General features: G+C 49.1%; 1 protein-coding gene across 7 annotated transcripts in view; it reads right to left on the minus strand.

Annotated features, from left to right (window-relative positions):
• PTPRF (protein tyrosine phosphatase receptor type F) overlaps positions 1-15,829 on the minus strand; it is a 375,952-nt gene that overhangs the window by 67,635 nt on the left and 292,488 nt on the right. For all 7 annotated transcript variants that reach the window (XM_059854008.1, XM_059854014.1, XM_059854010.1 and 4 more), the window contains 4 exons: positions 6,211-6,480; positions 2,901-3,482; positions 2,204-2,337; positions 1,079-1,223 (listed from right to left, as the gene is read on the minus strand). In XM_059854008.1, coding sequence (XP_059709991.1) covers positions 1,079-1,223; positions 2,204-2,337; positions 2,901-3,482; positions 6,211-6,480 — 1,131 coding nt within the window. The remainder of the gene's footprint in view (positions 1-1,078; positions 1,224-2,203; positions 2,338-2,900; positions 3,483-6,210; positions 6,481-15,829) is intronic.

The raw sequence follows: 15,829 nt of genomic DNA on the forward strand, positions 1-15,829 counted from the left end.
TGTTAATGAAGCTGAGTTTTCCTCAAAGAGAAGGTCATTCTAAAAGTGAGCAGAGATGCTCTTCCCTGCCAGAGCTCCCTTTCTAATGGCCATCTCACACTCCTGGTTGCTGTGCATACTGCTGCCCTCCCTGCAGGGAAGGCTGGCTGCCTGTGCCAACTGCTCACTCCACAGAGCAGTAAATCCCAGACAGACGGTGCTAACAGAAATGTCTTTTTTCCCCCTTTTAATGCCCTTTGCATAATGGCAAGCCCAAAAATCGTTAGTGAAAACGAGCTTATCGCAGGGCCCTTTGATAGCCCTAATCTGCTTATGCGCAGCACTTTGAGCTGCCAATCAGAGCAGTGCAAACTCCCGCTCTGTGATCACACAGGGCAGAGCCAGGATGAAAGTGATATTGCCTGGGTCACCTCATTATTGAGCCTCTCTATTAACTCAACTGCAGCTTGCTCTGGTTTCCCCTAGCACTGCAGTCCCAGAAACAGCAGCCTCACTTGCCCACACAACCCTGGCAAACAGCCACTTCCCCAAAATGACTCTTCCAGCTGCCTGACAGCCACAGGCACACCTGGCCTCACAGGATGCCTCACCTTGCAATCAACTGTATGGGCCAGGGATGGACTCCTGTGTAAGCAAGGCAGCTGGAATGGGGAGTGAAGGGGTGAAAATCCAATGGTTTGGAGACAGTCACATTTAGAGCCAAATACCCATATGCTGCCTGTCCAGACAGCATGCCTGCATGGGAGTAAATTCATAGAGATGCACAGACCCACTCAAATTAATCTCTCCAAAGCAATTTCCCAGCCTGTTTTACTCCTCCATCAGTTTTTATGAATCTACCCTTAGGGAAAGACAGTATGATCAAAGGGACACAAAGAAACAACTTACCCCTTGGGTGCACCCACAGAGCCCTGATCCAAACCCCAGCTGACTTTCCCCGTTACTCCCTTTAGCAAACTGCATGCCGGCATCCCTGCAAACCCACAAGTGCAGAGGCACTGGGCTTCTCTGGGCCCAGGAGATGGAAAATGGACCACTTTTGCTTTGTCTCCAGCAGTGTTGAACGTCAGGCACTTACTGGATTGGGCAGTTCTGGCTTCCACCGTGGGGGTGTAAACTCCTACCCCCAGCTCTGATCGGGCGCCCAGACGGAACTTATACAATGTGTCTGGTTTGAGACCTTCCACGGCATATGAGGAGGTTGGGTCAAACTCCACCTTTTGCTGCCAAAAAAAAGGAAATAGATTATTTGGGGTAGTTGGAGGACACAGAAGAGCTGGTGTGCAACCATTCTGGACCCACAAAAAGTCACAGCACGCAGCCAAACCTGCCTGCAATCCTGCAGGACTCCAAAGCACGGAGCTTCCTGGGCAATACACCAGGACTCTGCAGGAAAGCAGACCTCTGCCAGAGCCAGGCTACACTGTCTGGTGTCCAGACTGCACTCACTGGCCTGAGAGCTTTGTGGGAATGCTGGGTCCAGCTATACAAGCTCAGACAAGGGGCACAGGACACACAAGTTTGTTTTCTCCCAATAGACAGTATACTGTCTGTGAAACAGAGTAAAGCCCTTGCCCTGTAGCAGTCAGGATCTCTAATGCACCAAAACACTGCTGGAAAAGTGCTTGATTTGTTGACACTTCACCTGAAAGGCACTTACTTTTGGCAGCTCTCATGCCACTATAATAAGAGGAGAGGGAGAAGACCATGGGACACTGTGATGGTGTCATGGCACAATTCTTGCTATGCTGTCTTGAAGTCAGCACTACCTTTGATGTATCTTGAACTAGACTTCCTTTAGGGACCTGCAGTAAATGTGGAAGGGCTCTCTCTAGGCCACCTTCAATCTGCTTTTTACATCTAACCAGTCCTGGGGCCAGAGACACATGTTGGAGGCCATTTCAGACTTGACCAGAAGTGTGACTGTTCACAGGCACCAGCAGTAAGCATGCCTCAGGGATGCTGTCACAGCATTCTGAGCCTTTCCAGTCCCAAATGAGTCACTAGTTACTTTGCTAGCATGAACAAGAACTGTTGAAGTCACTTACACAGAAACCAGAATGCCACGTTCCTACTGCACACCACTGAGGCAGAAGAAACACAAAGAAAACAGTTCTGTTACCACCCTGGCTTGAGCACACACCCTTCCCAAGCTGATAAATTGCCATGTCCAGCCCCAAGAGCTGCCAGGCAGGATCCTCACCTGAGTGCCATCCTCCCCTTCCCAGTACAGCAGCTCATATTTAGTAATGCGTTCCTGAGAGGCAGGCAGCCATGTCAACAGGATGCGGGTATCAGACTCTGCTTCTGCCTGGAAGTCAGCTGGCTGGGCAGGAACTGGGGAACAAACACATGGTTAGTACCAGAAGAGGCGAGAAGAGTTGCATGACTTGGCAAAGTCAGCATTTCACTTTGCGAGGAACCTCCTTCATTTCTGCCAGAACATTGCTTCTCTCCTGTACTGTGCATTTAAAACAACTCAGACCACAAGCAAGCAGCTCTGTCACTCAGGTGGGTGACTATGGGGATCGTGCTCACTTCCAGACCCTCACTGCATCCCAGATGCTTCCTTCCACACGGGTACTCAGACCCCAGAAGGGTCCAACAGTTACACATGTGCCGACATCCATGTCCAGGACTCTGTGTCACATTTTGAGCCACTGTATCTCAGACAAAACTGTGGGCTGTTACTTGTACCGAGGAGATTGATACCAGCTCCTCAGGACAATCTCACAGCATAAATCCGACGGCTGTGGGGTGGGAATGCCCCCCCCACTCTCTCTGACATGCAATCGTTTGAGCACCGAGTGCAGCTGCGATGCCTGGTGCAGGTCAGACACTCAGCTGAGCCGTGCGGCGCTGGGATGGCCACGGAGCCCCCTGCCCCACTCCATACGTACCCCCTTGCTGAGTTTTGACCTGGATGAAGTCCGAGGGGGGCCCGTCGCCCACCGAAGTGAAGGCCAGGACGCGGATGCTGTAGGTGGTGCCTGTGATGAGGCTGCCCACGGTGGTGAGGTGGCTGTCGTCAGTGTTGTGCTTCTGCCACATGCTCAAAGGCAGGTGCGGGTCGGTGGTGTAGTACACGCGGTACCCTCGGATCTGTCCATTGGGCTCCTCCGGCTGCTCCCACTGGACCAGCATGGTGCTGGCACTCAGCATCCGTGCCTGCACTTTGAGGGGTGGACTTGAAGGAGCTTGCTCTCCTGTCCGGGCCTCGACCAGGTCACTGGGGGGACCCCTGCCGATGTTGTTGACTGCAATGACCCGGAACTCGTACTCTGAAAAGGGGCTGAGCCCACCTATGCTGTAGCGGGTTGTTGCCACACCATCCACCTCCTGGAACTGGCCCTCCAGGGACTTGGGCTTGTACTGGATGACGTAATATGAAATGGGGTCAGAGTTGCCTGAATCCCAGGTGAGGGTCACGCTGGTAGCTGTTGTTTCAGTCACTAATGGCTCTGTTGGAGGTTTTGGCAGTGCTGCAATTGGAAGGCAGAGAGGTGTGATTTAAATAATTCAGTCAGCTCAAACCTTGCAATGTGCACGGGGATAAAAATGGAGCTGCCACCTCCCATTAACATTCTTCTTTAAAAGGCAGAAATCATTTCATACTCTATAACATGCATTTTTATATTACCATATATTGCTTGAAGTGGTTCTTAATGGAAGGATAAACAGAGCAATCATGTTATTAGATGTGCTTGACGCACTTACCAGCAGCAGGCTAAATAAAAGTAATTCAACGGGGATGCAGGAATGTTTCTGTCATGGGGGTTCACCCGGCAGTGGGAAGATGCTTGCTGGGCTGGGCTGGCCCCAGAAGCCAGGTGCACAGCTGATTTACACAGTAAAGCAATCAGAGCACCAAAATAATCTGGAGTTATGCTCTTGCTTCCAGAGAGGCAGTATCTTAGGCCAAAGGTAGTTCATGGAAAATGCTGTTAGAAGGGTTGATGGGGCAAGGCTTTGTAAGTATTACAGTACATGCAGGAGAGATACAGCCAGAGAAATTACCAACTTTCATATCCACTATTTCACTGGGTGGTGTGTCAAACTGCAACCAGACAGTAAATTGTTACACAAGAACTCTGACAATGATACCTCTGAAGTGTCAATGAGAACGCAACTACTGCAAACGCACATTTCCAGATTTACCATTTTACCACAAGAACAAAGCAAAAGAATGATTGTGTGTGAGAGATTTGCAGAGTACACAAATACTTTAGTACAATGACTGAATTAAAGTCTACAGTAAGTTTAAACCTCCTACAAACCACTCTAAAGTAATTAGTGACTTGTAATGCAGCCGTGCTTGACAAGGAACTAGGAAAAATGCTCAACCCAAATTAAGATACTAAAGAACTTCATTCTTTGGAAAAGCCATCAGGTTTCTAGTTTTCACATGGTTCAGCTGAGGAAGGCAAGCTCCTTAGCACATGGCATGCCTGCTCTGAGTACCAGAGAGAATGCCTACTCCAGCGCTACCACAACACGAATACTGAGATCATCAGGGCTGAACTGGCATGGGAGGGGAGGGCACACAACCCACAGTTGGACACCCCACCACTACCCATGGAGGACTCAGGGCAAACCCAACCTGCAAACTATTATGGCCTGAAGAAACGTATTTCTTACAGCGTCCTAGAAACTGGCAGCCTTCCTCAGGCTTTCAAGAACAGATGAAACTCCTTTTCTTTTGAAGAGCTACAAGTTTGACTCCTGACAGCTGTTGGGTGTGCAGCCTCCATGTGAGCAAGGGCAAGTCTGGTACTTTCAACACACTTAAGTGCAATCAGTTCTGTGTAATCTTGCTTCTCCTGTCTGCACTGAAAATGCTCTGCTTGCCAGCAAGCACAAGAGAAGCAACACTGAGTGAAGGAGTCTGGGAGAGAGGCAGTAAGATATCCAGAGTGAAGGTCTAGAAAAAGCAGACAAGGACACAAGGAGGAAGGTGAAGGGCAAAACAAGCTGAGCAAACTGCTCCCTGTCCTGGGGCATCATGTCAACCAGTGAGGGAGCGCGGCAAAGGCACCCCAGCTATGAAGAGGTAAATGCTGCAAACCATCAGGGCAATGGTGAAGCTCCCACCTCTTCCCCCCAAGACCAAAGCACCATCCCACCATGCCCCTTTTTCCCCACACGCTCTCGTGTATCTACTATAGCAAGGAAACCACTGTGCTCTGTATGAGAGGCTGAAAAAGGTACTGATGAGCAGGTGCTGTGAGCAAAGGGAACTGGGTGCAGCTAAGGTTAAAAGCATCCTCTGACTAGCCCAGAGAATTTCCTGTTATCTCCAGGTCAGAGAGGGCTAACACTCAATTCTCCCATTTGTTCAAGCAGGAACTCTGTGCTAAAGGTGGCCTTAGTGCAGGAGGGGGCCTGCAAGAACATACAGACTCAGAAGATGACATATATGCGGTAATCTGAGCTACAAATCAACTGCAAGCAGAGAAGGAAACAGATACTGTGGCTCTGATAGGCCCCAGACGGGAAAGGCAGGACACCTTCAGCCTCCTGTTAGTGGGTGGGCTACCCTGTGGTCAGCAATGGGCAACAATATCCTCTTTGGAGCCAAGCTACTTGTGAAACGTCAGCAGAAAGTACAGCTGAAGGACAGCAACACAAGAAAAAGAAAGGGAAAGGAGCTGAGCAGTATGGGAAGACATTTACAGAGGATTATGTAACCAATTTCAAATGAACTCATATAGCTCCTCCCTGCAGGGAGGGAGGATGCTCATTCTGTTGAGCCTCATGGACACTTCACATTGCAGGGATTAACCTTCTTGTCTCACCCTTACTGCAAGAGGACATCTGTGTGAACAGCTCTCTGACTGCAGACATCCACAGACCCTGCCCCAAGACACGCATGGCCCACCACTGCGCAGAGCTGATCCTGCTGATGCCCTGAACAAGCCAGACACTGCTGAGACCAACACAGACTCAGTGAGGTTCTCTCATGGCATTACAAGGACCTGGCCTGACACAAGCTTGTCTACCATGCCACTTGCAGGGAGAGAGAAAATCACCTTCAGAGGAACATCTCATCATACTGAGGGCAGGAAAAAACAAAGTTGCAGGTTTGGGAGCCTCCCTTGCAAACTGGAAAAGTCACAGAAGAGAGCAGTCAACTGGCTGCAGCCAAGAAACTTTGGCAAAGGGCTACATTGTTGAAACCCAATAGGAGTGCGGCAAGTAATAGTTCCTTACCTTTGACAGTGATCTGGGCTGTGGCTTCGATCATGCCAAGGGAAGAGATGGCCACGCAGGTGTAGTTGGCAGACTGCATGATGTTATTCAGCTCCAGGACATTCCTACCGACGGGCATCTCATCTTCTTTGGTCAGCTCCTCCACACCAGCCATCCACTTCACATAGGGCATTGGAGCACCCACTGCCACGCACGTGAGGTTCACGCTCCCCCCAGGCATCACCTCGTGGTTGCTCGGAGGGATAGAGAATCGAGGAGCAACACGCCGCACTGAAACAAGGAGGAGACAGCTAGTAGGGTCACAGAACCAGCAGAGAGTACTCAGCTGCACTGTGGGGGGACATGAGGGGCAGTCAACATTTTTGCCTGTCTATCCCTCAGGACAGATAAAATGAAGTGCAAAAGCTGTTCACTACTTTGCCAAATTGCACACACTTTGCTATCCTTCCTTAGCCACTGGCATCTTATTAGCAGAACTCATTAAGAGATGGCTCAATCCGTTCCCTCCAAACACAGCCTTTTGAAATCACATTACTAACATGAAACATTCCTCCATGTAAATTACATCCTTCTAATTAGAGAGCATGCACAAATGCCAGTCACACACTTCGCGCAGGGCCTGCTGAAGCTCTGCAAAACGGAATCACCTGCTCAATTTATTAGCTCTGGAGCAAAGCAGCCCATTCCCTAAACCTCACAGGGTTTGGGCAGGGGCAGCAGAAGGGATCTTTTTGAATTAGCACACGTGTGCTGCTAAATAAAATATAATTCCTTTCAAAATGTAACTCAGGTTCTACCTTGGCTCAGAAAATAGTCACCAGAGCTGCATGACATTGTCAGGGCCTGAAGAGATCACCTTGCTGGGCAGGAGAGAACTAATCCTGACAGATGTGAGATCATATCCATTTTGACAGAAGAGAGCTGGGCTGGCAGAACCTTTCCCACCTTTGTGGCAGCTCTTTGGGAGATGTATTCCTCCTTATTGCATTGCACAGCTTCTCTTCATATCAATCCCTTGCTGGGTATTTCATTCAAGACTTATTTGTAAGCAACTCTCAGCTACAATAAAGCTCTAAAGCTGCCTGCCATATGCATTTCTGTCAGGAAAATGACACTGAGAAATGAGGTCCCTTCTTCAGGGTTAGTGTTATGGGCCTATTTAAGCAAGGGTAGAGAAACTGTGCTCAGTAAATCTTTGTCTCCTCTGGGCAAGCTCATTTCAGCCTGTAGTTAAAAAGGGAAACTGCTTGGATGTGTCTTGGCCAGCAGCTCTGCTCTCCTCTAGCCTCCTCCACTGGAAAAGCAGCCCCCGAGCAGCGGCCGGGGTCACGGCTGACCGGCTGCGAGGAGCCTCTCCCTGCCGACTGCGCTCCTCCATCCGTGCATTGGGCTGGTGGGGCAGCGACTGCTGCAGCGCTGGGAACGGGGCAGGAGCCTGAGCAGGGCCAGATCACAACAGGTCACGGGTGTGGCCAGCCCCATGGGTGACAGGGGCCTGAGCACTCACAGCTCTGCTGGCCTGGCTCCTCCACCGCGGCATCTCCGTGGACAGCAAAGCTGCTGACAGCCCCGAGAGCCGCTGAGGTGTCAGCTCCGCTTGCCAAGCTGGCTCTACCCAAATCAAATTTCACTAGTGCTCCCTTTGATGATTCATCCCCAAACCATCAGGATAGCAGAAATAGACTCAACACAGAAACCCCCACACTTACATGTACAACAGAGCTAAGACTTTGTGATAAATTAAACAATACTGTCAACATCGTGTGTGTACTACACATCGTCTCAGTGACAAAACAGGGCTCATTAGCTCCTTACCAACCAGGGTAAGGATAACTTAAGGATAACTTCCTTTGCCTTTTTTTTTTTTTTTTTTTTTGAGAATATAAATCCAAAGTCTTGCTGGATGCTTCTTTTAATCAATTATTAAATCTCAAATCAATACCTACACGAGCAATCACCAGTGAAGTGTTACCTGACCAAAGGGGCAGTGCTCCCCAAATGAGACAGAACTGAAAGTGTACTCAAATGCTATGCAGTCATGAGAATACAGACTTAACCTGATGGACATGGCAATGGTTTAACATGATGGCATGTATTTCCAACCAAAGCATCCCAGCACCACTCATTAAGAGTCAGGTTTATTTTCCAATCAACATGGCGTCAAATTATTCCAGGTAGAAGCTGCTCAAATTCTGTACCCGCCAAAGGACCAAACCCACCCACCCAAGCTGTAACAAAACAAAAAAAAAGAGCAAACTTTGAGGATAATGCCATAGGTGTGCACAGAGCACTCACACGCATGCACAGGGCAAACAGGCTAGCAGGCACCAGAGGCCACTACAAAGTCAGACAGACAGTGGCGGAAGGGCAGGACAGGGAGAGGGAAGGCACACAAGTACTCACATAAGGGGCCTGGGAAGACAATAAACTGGAGGGCACAAGGCCATGCAGAAAGGTCAGAGCCCAGCATGCACAAACAGATTTTCACTTCCAGCCCTGTGAGACCGGAGGCAGCACAGCCTGCCGCAGACTCCCCCGCACCCCACACTGTCCCCATGTCAAGCGCCTGCTTTCAGGGTGCTCCTGGGGCTGTGCGAGTCCCATCGGCGCTGTGTCACCCTTGATGTGTCCTGCAGAGGCTGGACCTGTGGTGGCTGTGCTGAATCTCCGAGATGTCAGCAGCTGACATCACCTGCTCCCCTGCAGGGTGGGGACAGGCACTTCACTGGGGCTCAGGGCCTGGCAGCAGCACTCTGCAGGGTGATGGAAAGTCACTCCCCCCTGTGCCACACACAAAGGAGCAGCAAAGGTGATTGGTGCATTCCTGTGCTTAGAAAAGGGATGAATAGCAAGAAAAACTCTCCTGTGGATCAAACAGTATAATACCCCCATCACCAGCCTCACCACGGGCTGTGCCTCCCGCACACCACAGCCTGTAGATGCAGGAAGTTGTGCGGAGCCTCAGCTCTCCAGCGTGGCAACAGAGGAGTGCTTAAACAGGCTTCTGTGGTGCATTCCTGCAACCCAGAATGGCTGAGCCATCTCCCCCTCATCTGCACACAGGCAGAGCTGCTGAGAGGGGCTCGCTGCTCTGCACCAGAGAGCAGCAGTGCCCAAGGCACCCAGCTGCTAAAAATGGATGCCCTGTGTAGGGGTCAGCTCTCTACATGAGAGGTGGGAGGAGGCAGTGCCTTCAGTAAGAGATCTGGCCCAGACAGTGCTCTGTCAGGAGTATATGCAAAGGAAGGGACGGGCTCCATCAGCCTCCCATCCTCTTGGGGGATAATTGGCAGCTTCTTGTCCCAGTCAGTATGGAGGGAGAAGAGGAGATGCTGTCAGTTAACATTAGCAAGAGCTGGCACAGCTCTCACAGCAGCTTGCAGAGCACCATCAACACATTCCTCTGGCTCAAACTAGCAATTTAAGTTGCTAGCTTTTCTAGCATAAGAGTCTGGTAATAATTTAAATCAGTGTAACTCCTCAAAACGCAGCATTCTTGGAATTTCTGTCCAATTTACAAGTCAAATCACAAGGGTTATACAAGTCCATGATTCTACCTTAAGTGCTCCAGAAAATTTTGTTTTCATAATTTTTTTGCAGCAATGAAATTTCCCTTTTAATTACAATTTTCTTGACTAGAATTTGCAATAATTTTTTTAATCTTCTTTTTGGATAAGGATCAGAAGAAGGTGGTTCAGAGGTTTTGCAAGAACAGCAGGGAAAACTACTGTGAATATTAAAATTATTTCAACGGACAATACTATAATTCAGGGGTTTAACTAAACCTGCAGACTGTCAAAAATGAGATTCATTATAATTCATCCTGAGAACAGGCATCATAAGGGCTCTGTGCTAGTCCACTATTCTGCATATGTCCCCACTGAGAGCATTCCTTAGGAAGTGAAGTGAAGTGAAACTCGGAGCAGTGAGTGCAGTGCAACCTGAGCCCATGCCCTGGATCTCACAGGACCGGGAGAAAAGACAGTGTGGAGTCTGGCTCCCCACTCACAGGGGAGACTGCTGGGGGGAAGGAGGGGAGCAGGCAACACTAGAGCCACAAAGCTTGAGAAATGTTAATAATTCAGCATGCACTAACATGCACATTCCTTGCCTTGAGAGCAAAGAGCTTCAATCGATTGCCTGGCTCCTTTCAGCACGGAGTGGCTGTTTCCACACGTCTCAGGTTCCCTCCCAGGGTGAAGTTACCCCTTTGGAGAACCAGGGACACCCTCCTCCCTGGCTGCAAAAGCTGTAGGCTCTAAGCTCAGGGCTCTCAGGCTGCTGTTGTTAGTCCCTCTCATGTGCTGAGACACTGCTGGATCCAGTGAGGCTCTGCCAGAAACACAAAGTGCCAGGAGGACTACCCAGGCTTCCAAAGTCGTGCAGCGCTGCTAGGGAAGGGGGAAACCAAATTCCAAATTTTCCTGCTGGGTCCCTTGGCCACAGTACAGCTTAGCAGATGACAATGCTAACACCCCTCCCTCTGGTTTGCAGAGATCCAGGCACCTCTATTTGCCTGCTCCTGCTTCAGAGTTTCCTTTGCACCATGCCTACCTGGCTCTAATTCTGGGCCTCATCTTTCCCCTTCCTGCATGCTCCAGGATGCTGCCCCATGGTGATGGAGCTATGCTTGTGCTCTGCAAGCTTCTCTGCTCCTCTCTGAGGCAATTCCAGCTGCTCAGATCCTGCACCACTGACCTGACATTCTCTCCTCTTTGCTTGTCCTCTGCATGAGGGAACAGCAGCCAGAAGTCCCTTTTGCTCAGAAGGAGAACTAGGACTGCCTGGTCTGCTGCTACTCCCCAGTCCCAGCACAGACCAGGCAAGGTCAGGGGGCTCTGCTCTAACCTCCCAGCTGGGATGAGCATCAGGGTGCAGTGCAGGGGCACATCTCTGAGAGTGTGAGACTGTCCAGCTTCATTACTCGAGCCAGGCAAGCTGAAGGATCCCTGGTGAACAGGGTGCGTTCTTGCCCTCGCCAGACCGGTCACCTGCCAAAACTCTTGCCTTCCTCAGGAACCACATCCTCTAAATCAGGAAGGAGTGAATTTAGGAGCTATCCTCAAATATGATCACTGGTCTGCAAGGTTTACTCATCTGCAGACACCTTTCATCTCTCCCCAGTGCTATCATTTTACAAAAGGACTTCAAACGGAAAGGTAGTCGCTGAAGTCTCACAACCTATTGACAGAACCAACAGAGGGAGAGAAAAAATTGGAACCAGAAAAAATGCATTTACAGTCTAATCTTGTGCTCAAACAATGCTGTACTATTTATGCTCCCAATGTATCCTTGAGTGCTGACATTTTATAGACAATTTCCAAAACAGGGCCTTGCCATTTTTGGATTATATTTCAGCTATAACTTTTAGGTCTAATTATTTGTGCTGACAACCACATATAAAAGAGGATATATCATTACAGTGGTGCAGCACTGGAGACACATCAGCATTCAGCATACTGACATACTAATAGCAAAGTAAGGGAGAGCAAGATTGTGGAGCTCTGCAATTTGCATTTGCTCTCAGAAATTTCTCTGATGAAAATAACACAACATTAAGGAGGGGAATAAGAGAAAAGATCCACTGTATCAAGATAAAATAACTTGTTAATAAATAACCTTGTAGCAGTCACAGAGCAATAATTAAATGCATGGGTTAGCAGTACACAGTTTTAAGTAAAGCTGGAAAAATGTACGATGTAATTATCAGTGCCAAACAAATTATAAGCATGGCAAACCCCAATGGAATATTTAGAAACTAATTTCTGGCTTCACATTAAATATTTGTGTATGTAGGTATTTTTGGTGGAGTGGGAAGGAAGGGTTGACACAAAAAATGAGAAATTCTTCATTCCTGCTGCCTTACACCCATTCTCAGCTGCCTCCCTTCAGCTAAACTATGTGGCTAAAACATTTAAGTGCCCTGTTAAAGGCTTAGTCTCTAGAGGTGTCTCAACCATCACAGCAGTGCCTCGAATTCACTGAAATATGGAAGGCTTTGGGCCTTGGCTTTGATTTCCTCTCTTTTCTTCCTTGTTCTCATTTTTCACCATTGTCTTGTGCTGAGGTAATTTTATCCTCCACAAAATCTATTTTTAGAAGGTAAACAACAAAGGTCCTGTTCCTCAGTACAATCTAAATGAGAGCATGTTCCAGGGACAGAAATGGGATCGAACTCAGTGTACTGAAACAGCTGCTATGACAATTTGTTAAAACTTGTTCCAGTGATGATCCTAAGACAATTCATCCAGCTGCCTGATAGCTTGTGTGACACAAGCCAGGGTCTCTTCCCCATGCCACCTGAGGAGCAGTGTGAGCATCCCTTACCTTCAGTGGGTGAGGAAGGACAGACCCCCATAGAAACTGTTCAGTGAAGGAATCATGTCTGGAAACTAAATCCAGACTTCTGCCAGAAACACCAGCTTTCCTCAGCACGATATCATGAGTGCCTTGAGCTAGGTCTGGAGCTAGATTTAATTTAGAGGCTGGAGTTGCCTTTCACTACTGTCCTTTATTCACCTCTGGCTCTCTGAGAGCAGCAGGACAGAGCCGAGCAAAGCACCAGCCAGGTTTTGCGGAGTGGCTACAAGCTCCTGTGCATGTCACCATGGGCCTCCCTGAGCCACCTTGGGTATGGCTGGGGCCACTTCCAGAGCTCCCAGCTCTCCTGCCTGCAGGAGGAAGACCCAGCCCCAGAGAAGGAAGGAGAGGCAGACCTGCTTGTGCAAAGGGCTCTTGTCTGAGCACGGACAGAGCATGGAAAATGGGCTACCCCAGTGCAGGGACTGCTGAGGAGCAGGGAAGTTGCATTAGCACAAGGGATCTGGATCTCAGCCAGCTGCCCCTGCTGTCTTGTGGCAAAGGAGGGCAGCATGCTGGGATCTCCTCCAGCTGAGATCAAAGTAAGCTTTTTGCCTCTAGAGAAAGCTAAAACTTTTAAAGCTTCAGGAGGAATTAAGGAACCCACACTCTCTAGCAGCTTGTGAAGGGACTGATCATCCTGATCTCTGCTTCCAAACTCTGTTCTTGCTCTCCAGTTTAGAGGATTTACATTTGCACCTAGCACGACTAAAGGGTTAGAGAAGGACCCCACAGAGAGCAGCATGCACTTCTTCCTACCCTGCCTTTGACAAAACTGCCCTGGCTGGTATTTGCATGCAAAATACATTCTGCACACTTTAAATCTCAAGCAACAAAGGCATGCAAGCAAAGTATCAATGCCATCACCAGAGTCACAGCAAACAGTAAGCAGATTTCACCAGGCACACTGTGGCTGTGCCTGGAAAGGAGCCAGTCTGCGGGGCCCCCTCCCCTTTTGGGGATGGCTCTCCTCTCCCTACTGGAAAAGTCCCATCTGACGTGGCGTACTGTAGATGGATAAGAAGTGAAAAGGACCAACCTTCTCGCTGATCTGAGAGATGAAAGTTTGTTTTGTTTGATGGCAGAGTGCGATGAAGATGAGGAGGGAATAAAAAAAGACAAGGAAAAACACAGAGAGTAAAAACAGGCCAAGCTTCATCTGTCCGCACACCACTGAAACGACAAGACAAGACTACAGCGGTCAGCCATGACTTCCCACCATGCACACACCACTCCACGGCAGGGACAAGAGAGGCCACACTCACACTGCTCTGGCCCAGAGCGGGGCTGGCCCCTCTGCCTCCCTGACCCACTGACCACTCCTGGCCGCAGGGCAGAGGGGACTGCACATCCCACACATGCCCACACGGAGGGTGCTTCAGGGATGGCCCCGCTCTGGGCCAGATGCTGGACACACAGACATGTTTACATGTGCAGAACACTCACACACACACAGAGCAAAGGACTCCAGACATCACACATGTGCTCCCATACACCCACTCCAGCTACAGAGATGATGGCAAAGGCACTTTAAACCCATTGACCACACACTGGGAAGAACGTATATGTAAATCCCGAATTTTATAAAGTGTGAAAGAAATGCTCCGAGTGGTGAACCAAAAAATCTTCAACCATGAAGAGCTGTTCCCCCTCTCCAAACAAAGAGCTAAATGCAGCAGAGAGGTATTAGGCAAGTGACAGACATGCGCAGTCTCAGCTGGGCTCAGTTTTGAGAGCCTTATTGGTACATTGTGCTGCGAGTGAGAGATGGACAAGAAACCAGAAGGACAAAAACACCCAGAGAATTGAGCAGGTCCCAGTTTTTGTTCCTGCGGGAGAGACAGCAGAAGGTTAGTTGCATTTTCCTTACAGACAAAGGAGATCTTATTTCTCTAGCAGGAGTGACCTCACTGCAGCTACAGATCTGTGGCATACCAGCTGTAATCGAACCCTCGCTGAGAGAATACACAAATGGATCTGATAGTTAAAGATTGCTTATGAGTCACATTTTTGATGGGGGAAGGAGAAGGTGGGGGAAGGAATTTGCTTTCCAGCAGAAACACTGTAAATTAGAGAACAGCATGTGGCATTATACAGTGCAACAGTACAGTAAGCCATTTCCAGCAATCAGAGGACAGGATTTTAACCAACACTGACACAGTACAGGCAAGGCAACAAGCTACCAATAACAGCTACCACAGTGGCCTATGGAGTGTAGTGGAGCTTGCTGGAGAACAGCAAAACACTTCTTTACATTTTTTCAATTGAACTGATAACAGGGAACTTGAACCAGCCAACTCAGAGCTTAACTGGCCCATGAGGTCCACATCCAGCAAGGAGCCCCATCAAGACATCTTTAAAACAGTCCTAAGCTTAAAGTCCAGGTTTCCTCCATCCTGCTTTAGGAAAGGGATTTACCTCTTGCTCTACAAAACCTTAGCATAAGGCTCATTTGATCCTGTGAGACCCTGTGATGGGAGGGAACCTCCTTATTGCTGCTCCCAAGCCAGCACTTTATTTCCTAATCTAATGGAGCGTATCACATCTGCATGGCTTCAGCAGGTAATGAGGGGCTCCTGCCTCCTGCTCAGCTCTTCCCAGCTGGGAGGATTTGTTTCCTGCCCTTGCTCAGGAAGGACAGTGCTTCTGGCAAACAAGGTGTGCTTGTGGAAGGCTGCATTTCTGGAAAGCAGCACTAACATTGCAATAGGGCAACACAAACTCCAAGTGCTGCCAGCGTGGATCAACCCACTGGGACTGTGAGACTGAAGGGCAAGAGGCTGGTGAAGGGTGTGAAGACTGAGGGATGCTGGAACAGCTACAGGAATACCTGTCCTTGCTGCTGAAGCCCCCAGAGCTAACCCCTCTCCTTGGGAGGGACTGTAAGACCCTGGCCAGACCAAGGCGACTCACTTTGGTGCCACTTGGCCTGCTGGGGGGCAAAGTGAGGGGTGCTGTCCAGCTGGGGGACAGCCAACAGCTTTTGTTTTGGGCAATCTGGCAGGGATCATAGTGCATCAGTGGACATGGACAGGAGTAGGCTCCAGCAGCGGCTTTCCACAGGTGTTGACACTTCAGATTAGAGCTGGAAAGGTGAGGAGACACATGTGAAACACATTAATTCAAACAGGTAACTTTCTGGTTTGTCAAACACGAACAAGTTTAGGACCTGCTATTTGTCATTAATTGCTGGATTATCTCTTAATCTCATTTTATATTAGTGGTTTATAAGCAATAAAAACCAGTAGCAGGTTATTTT

Source organism: Haemorhous mexicanus, chromosome 9 (genome assembly GCF_027477595.1).
Source record: "Haemorhous mexicanus isolate bHaeMex1 chromosome 9, bHaeMex1.pri, whole genome shotgun sequence".
Classification (NCBI taxonomy): Eukaryota; Metazoa; Chordata; class Aves; order Passeriformes; family Fringillidae; genus Haemorhous; species Haemorhous mexicanus.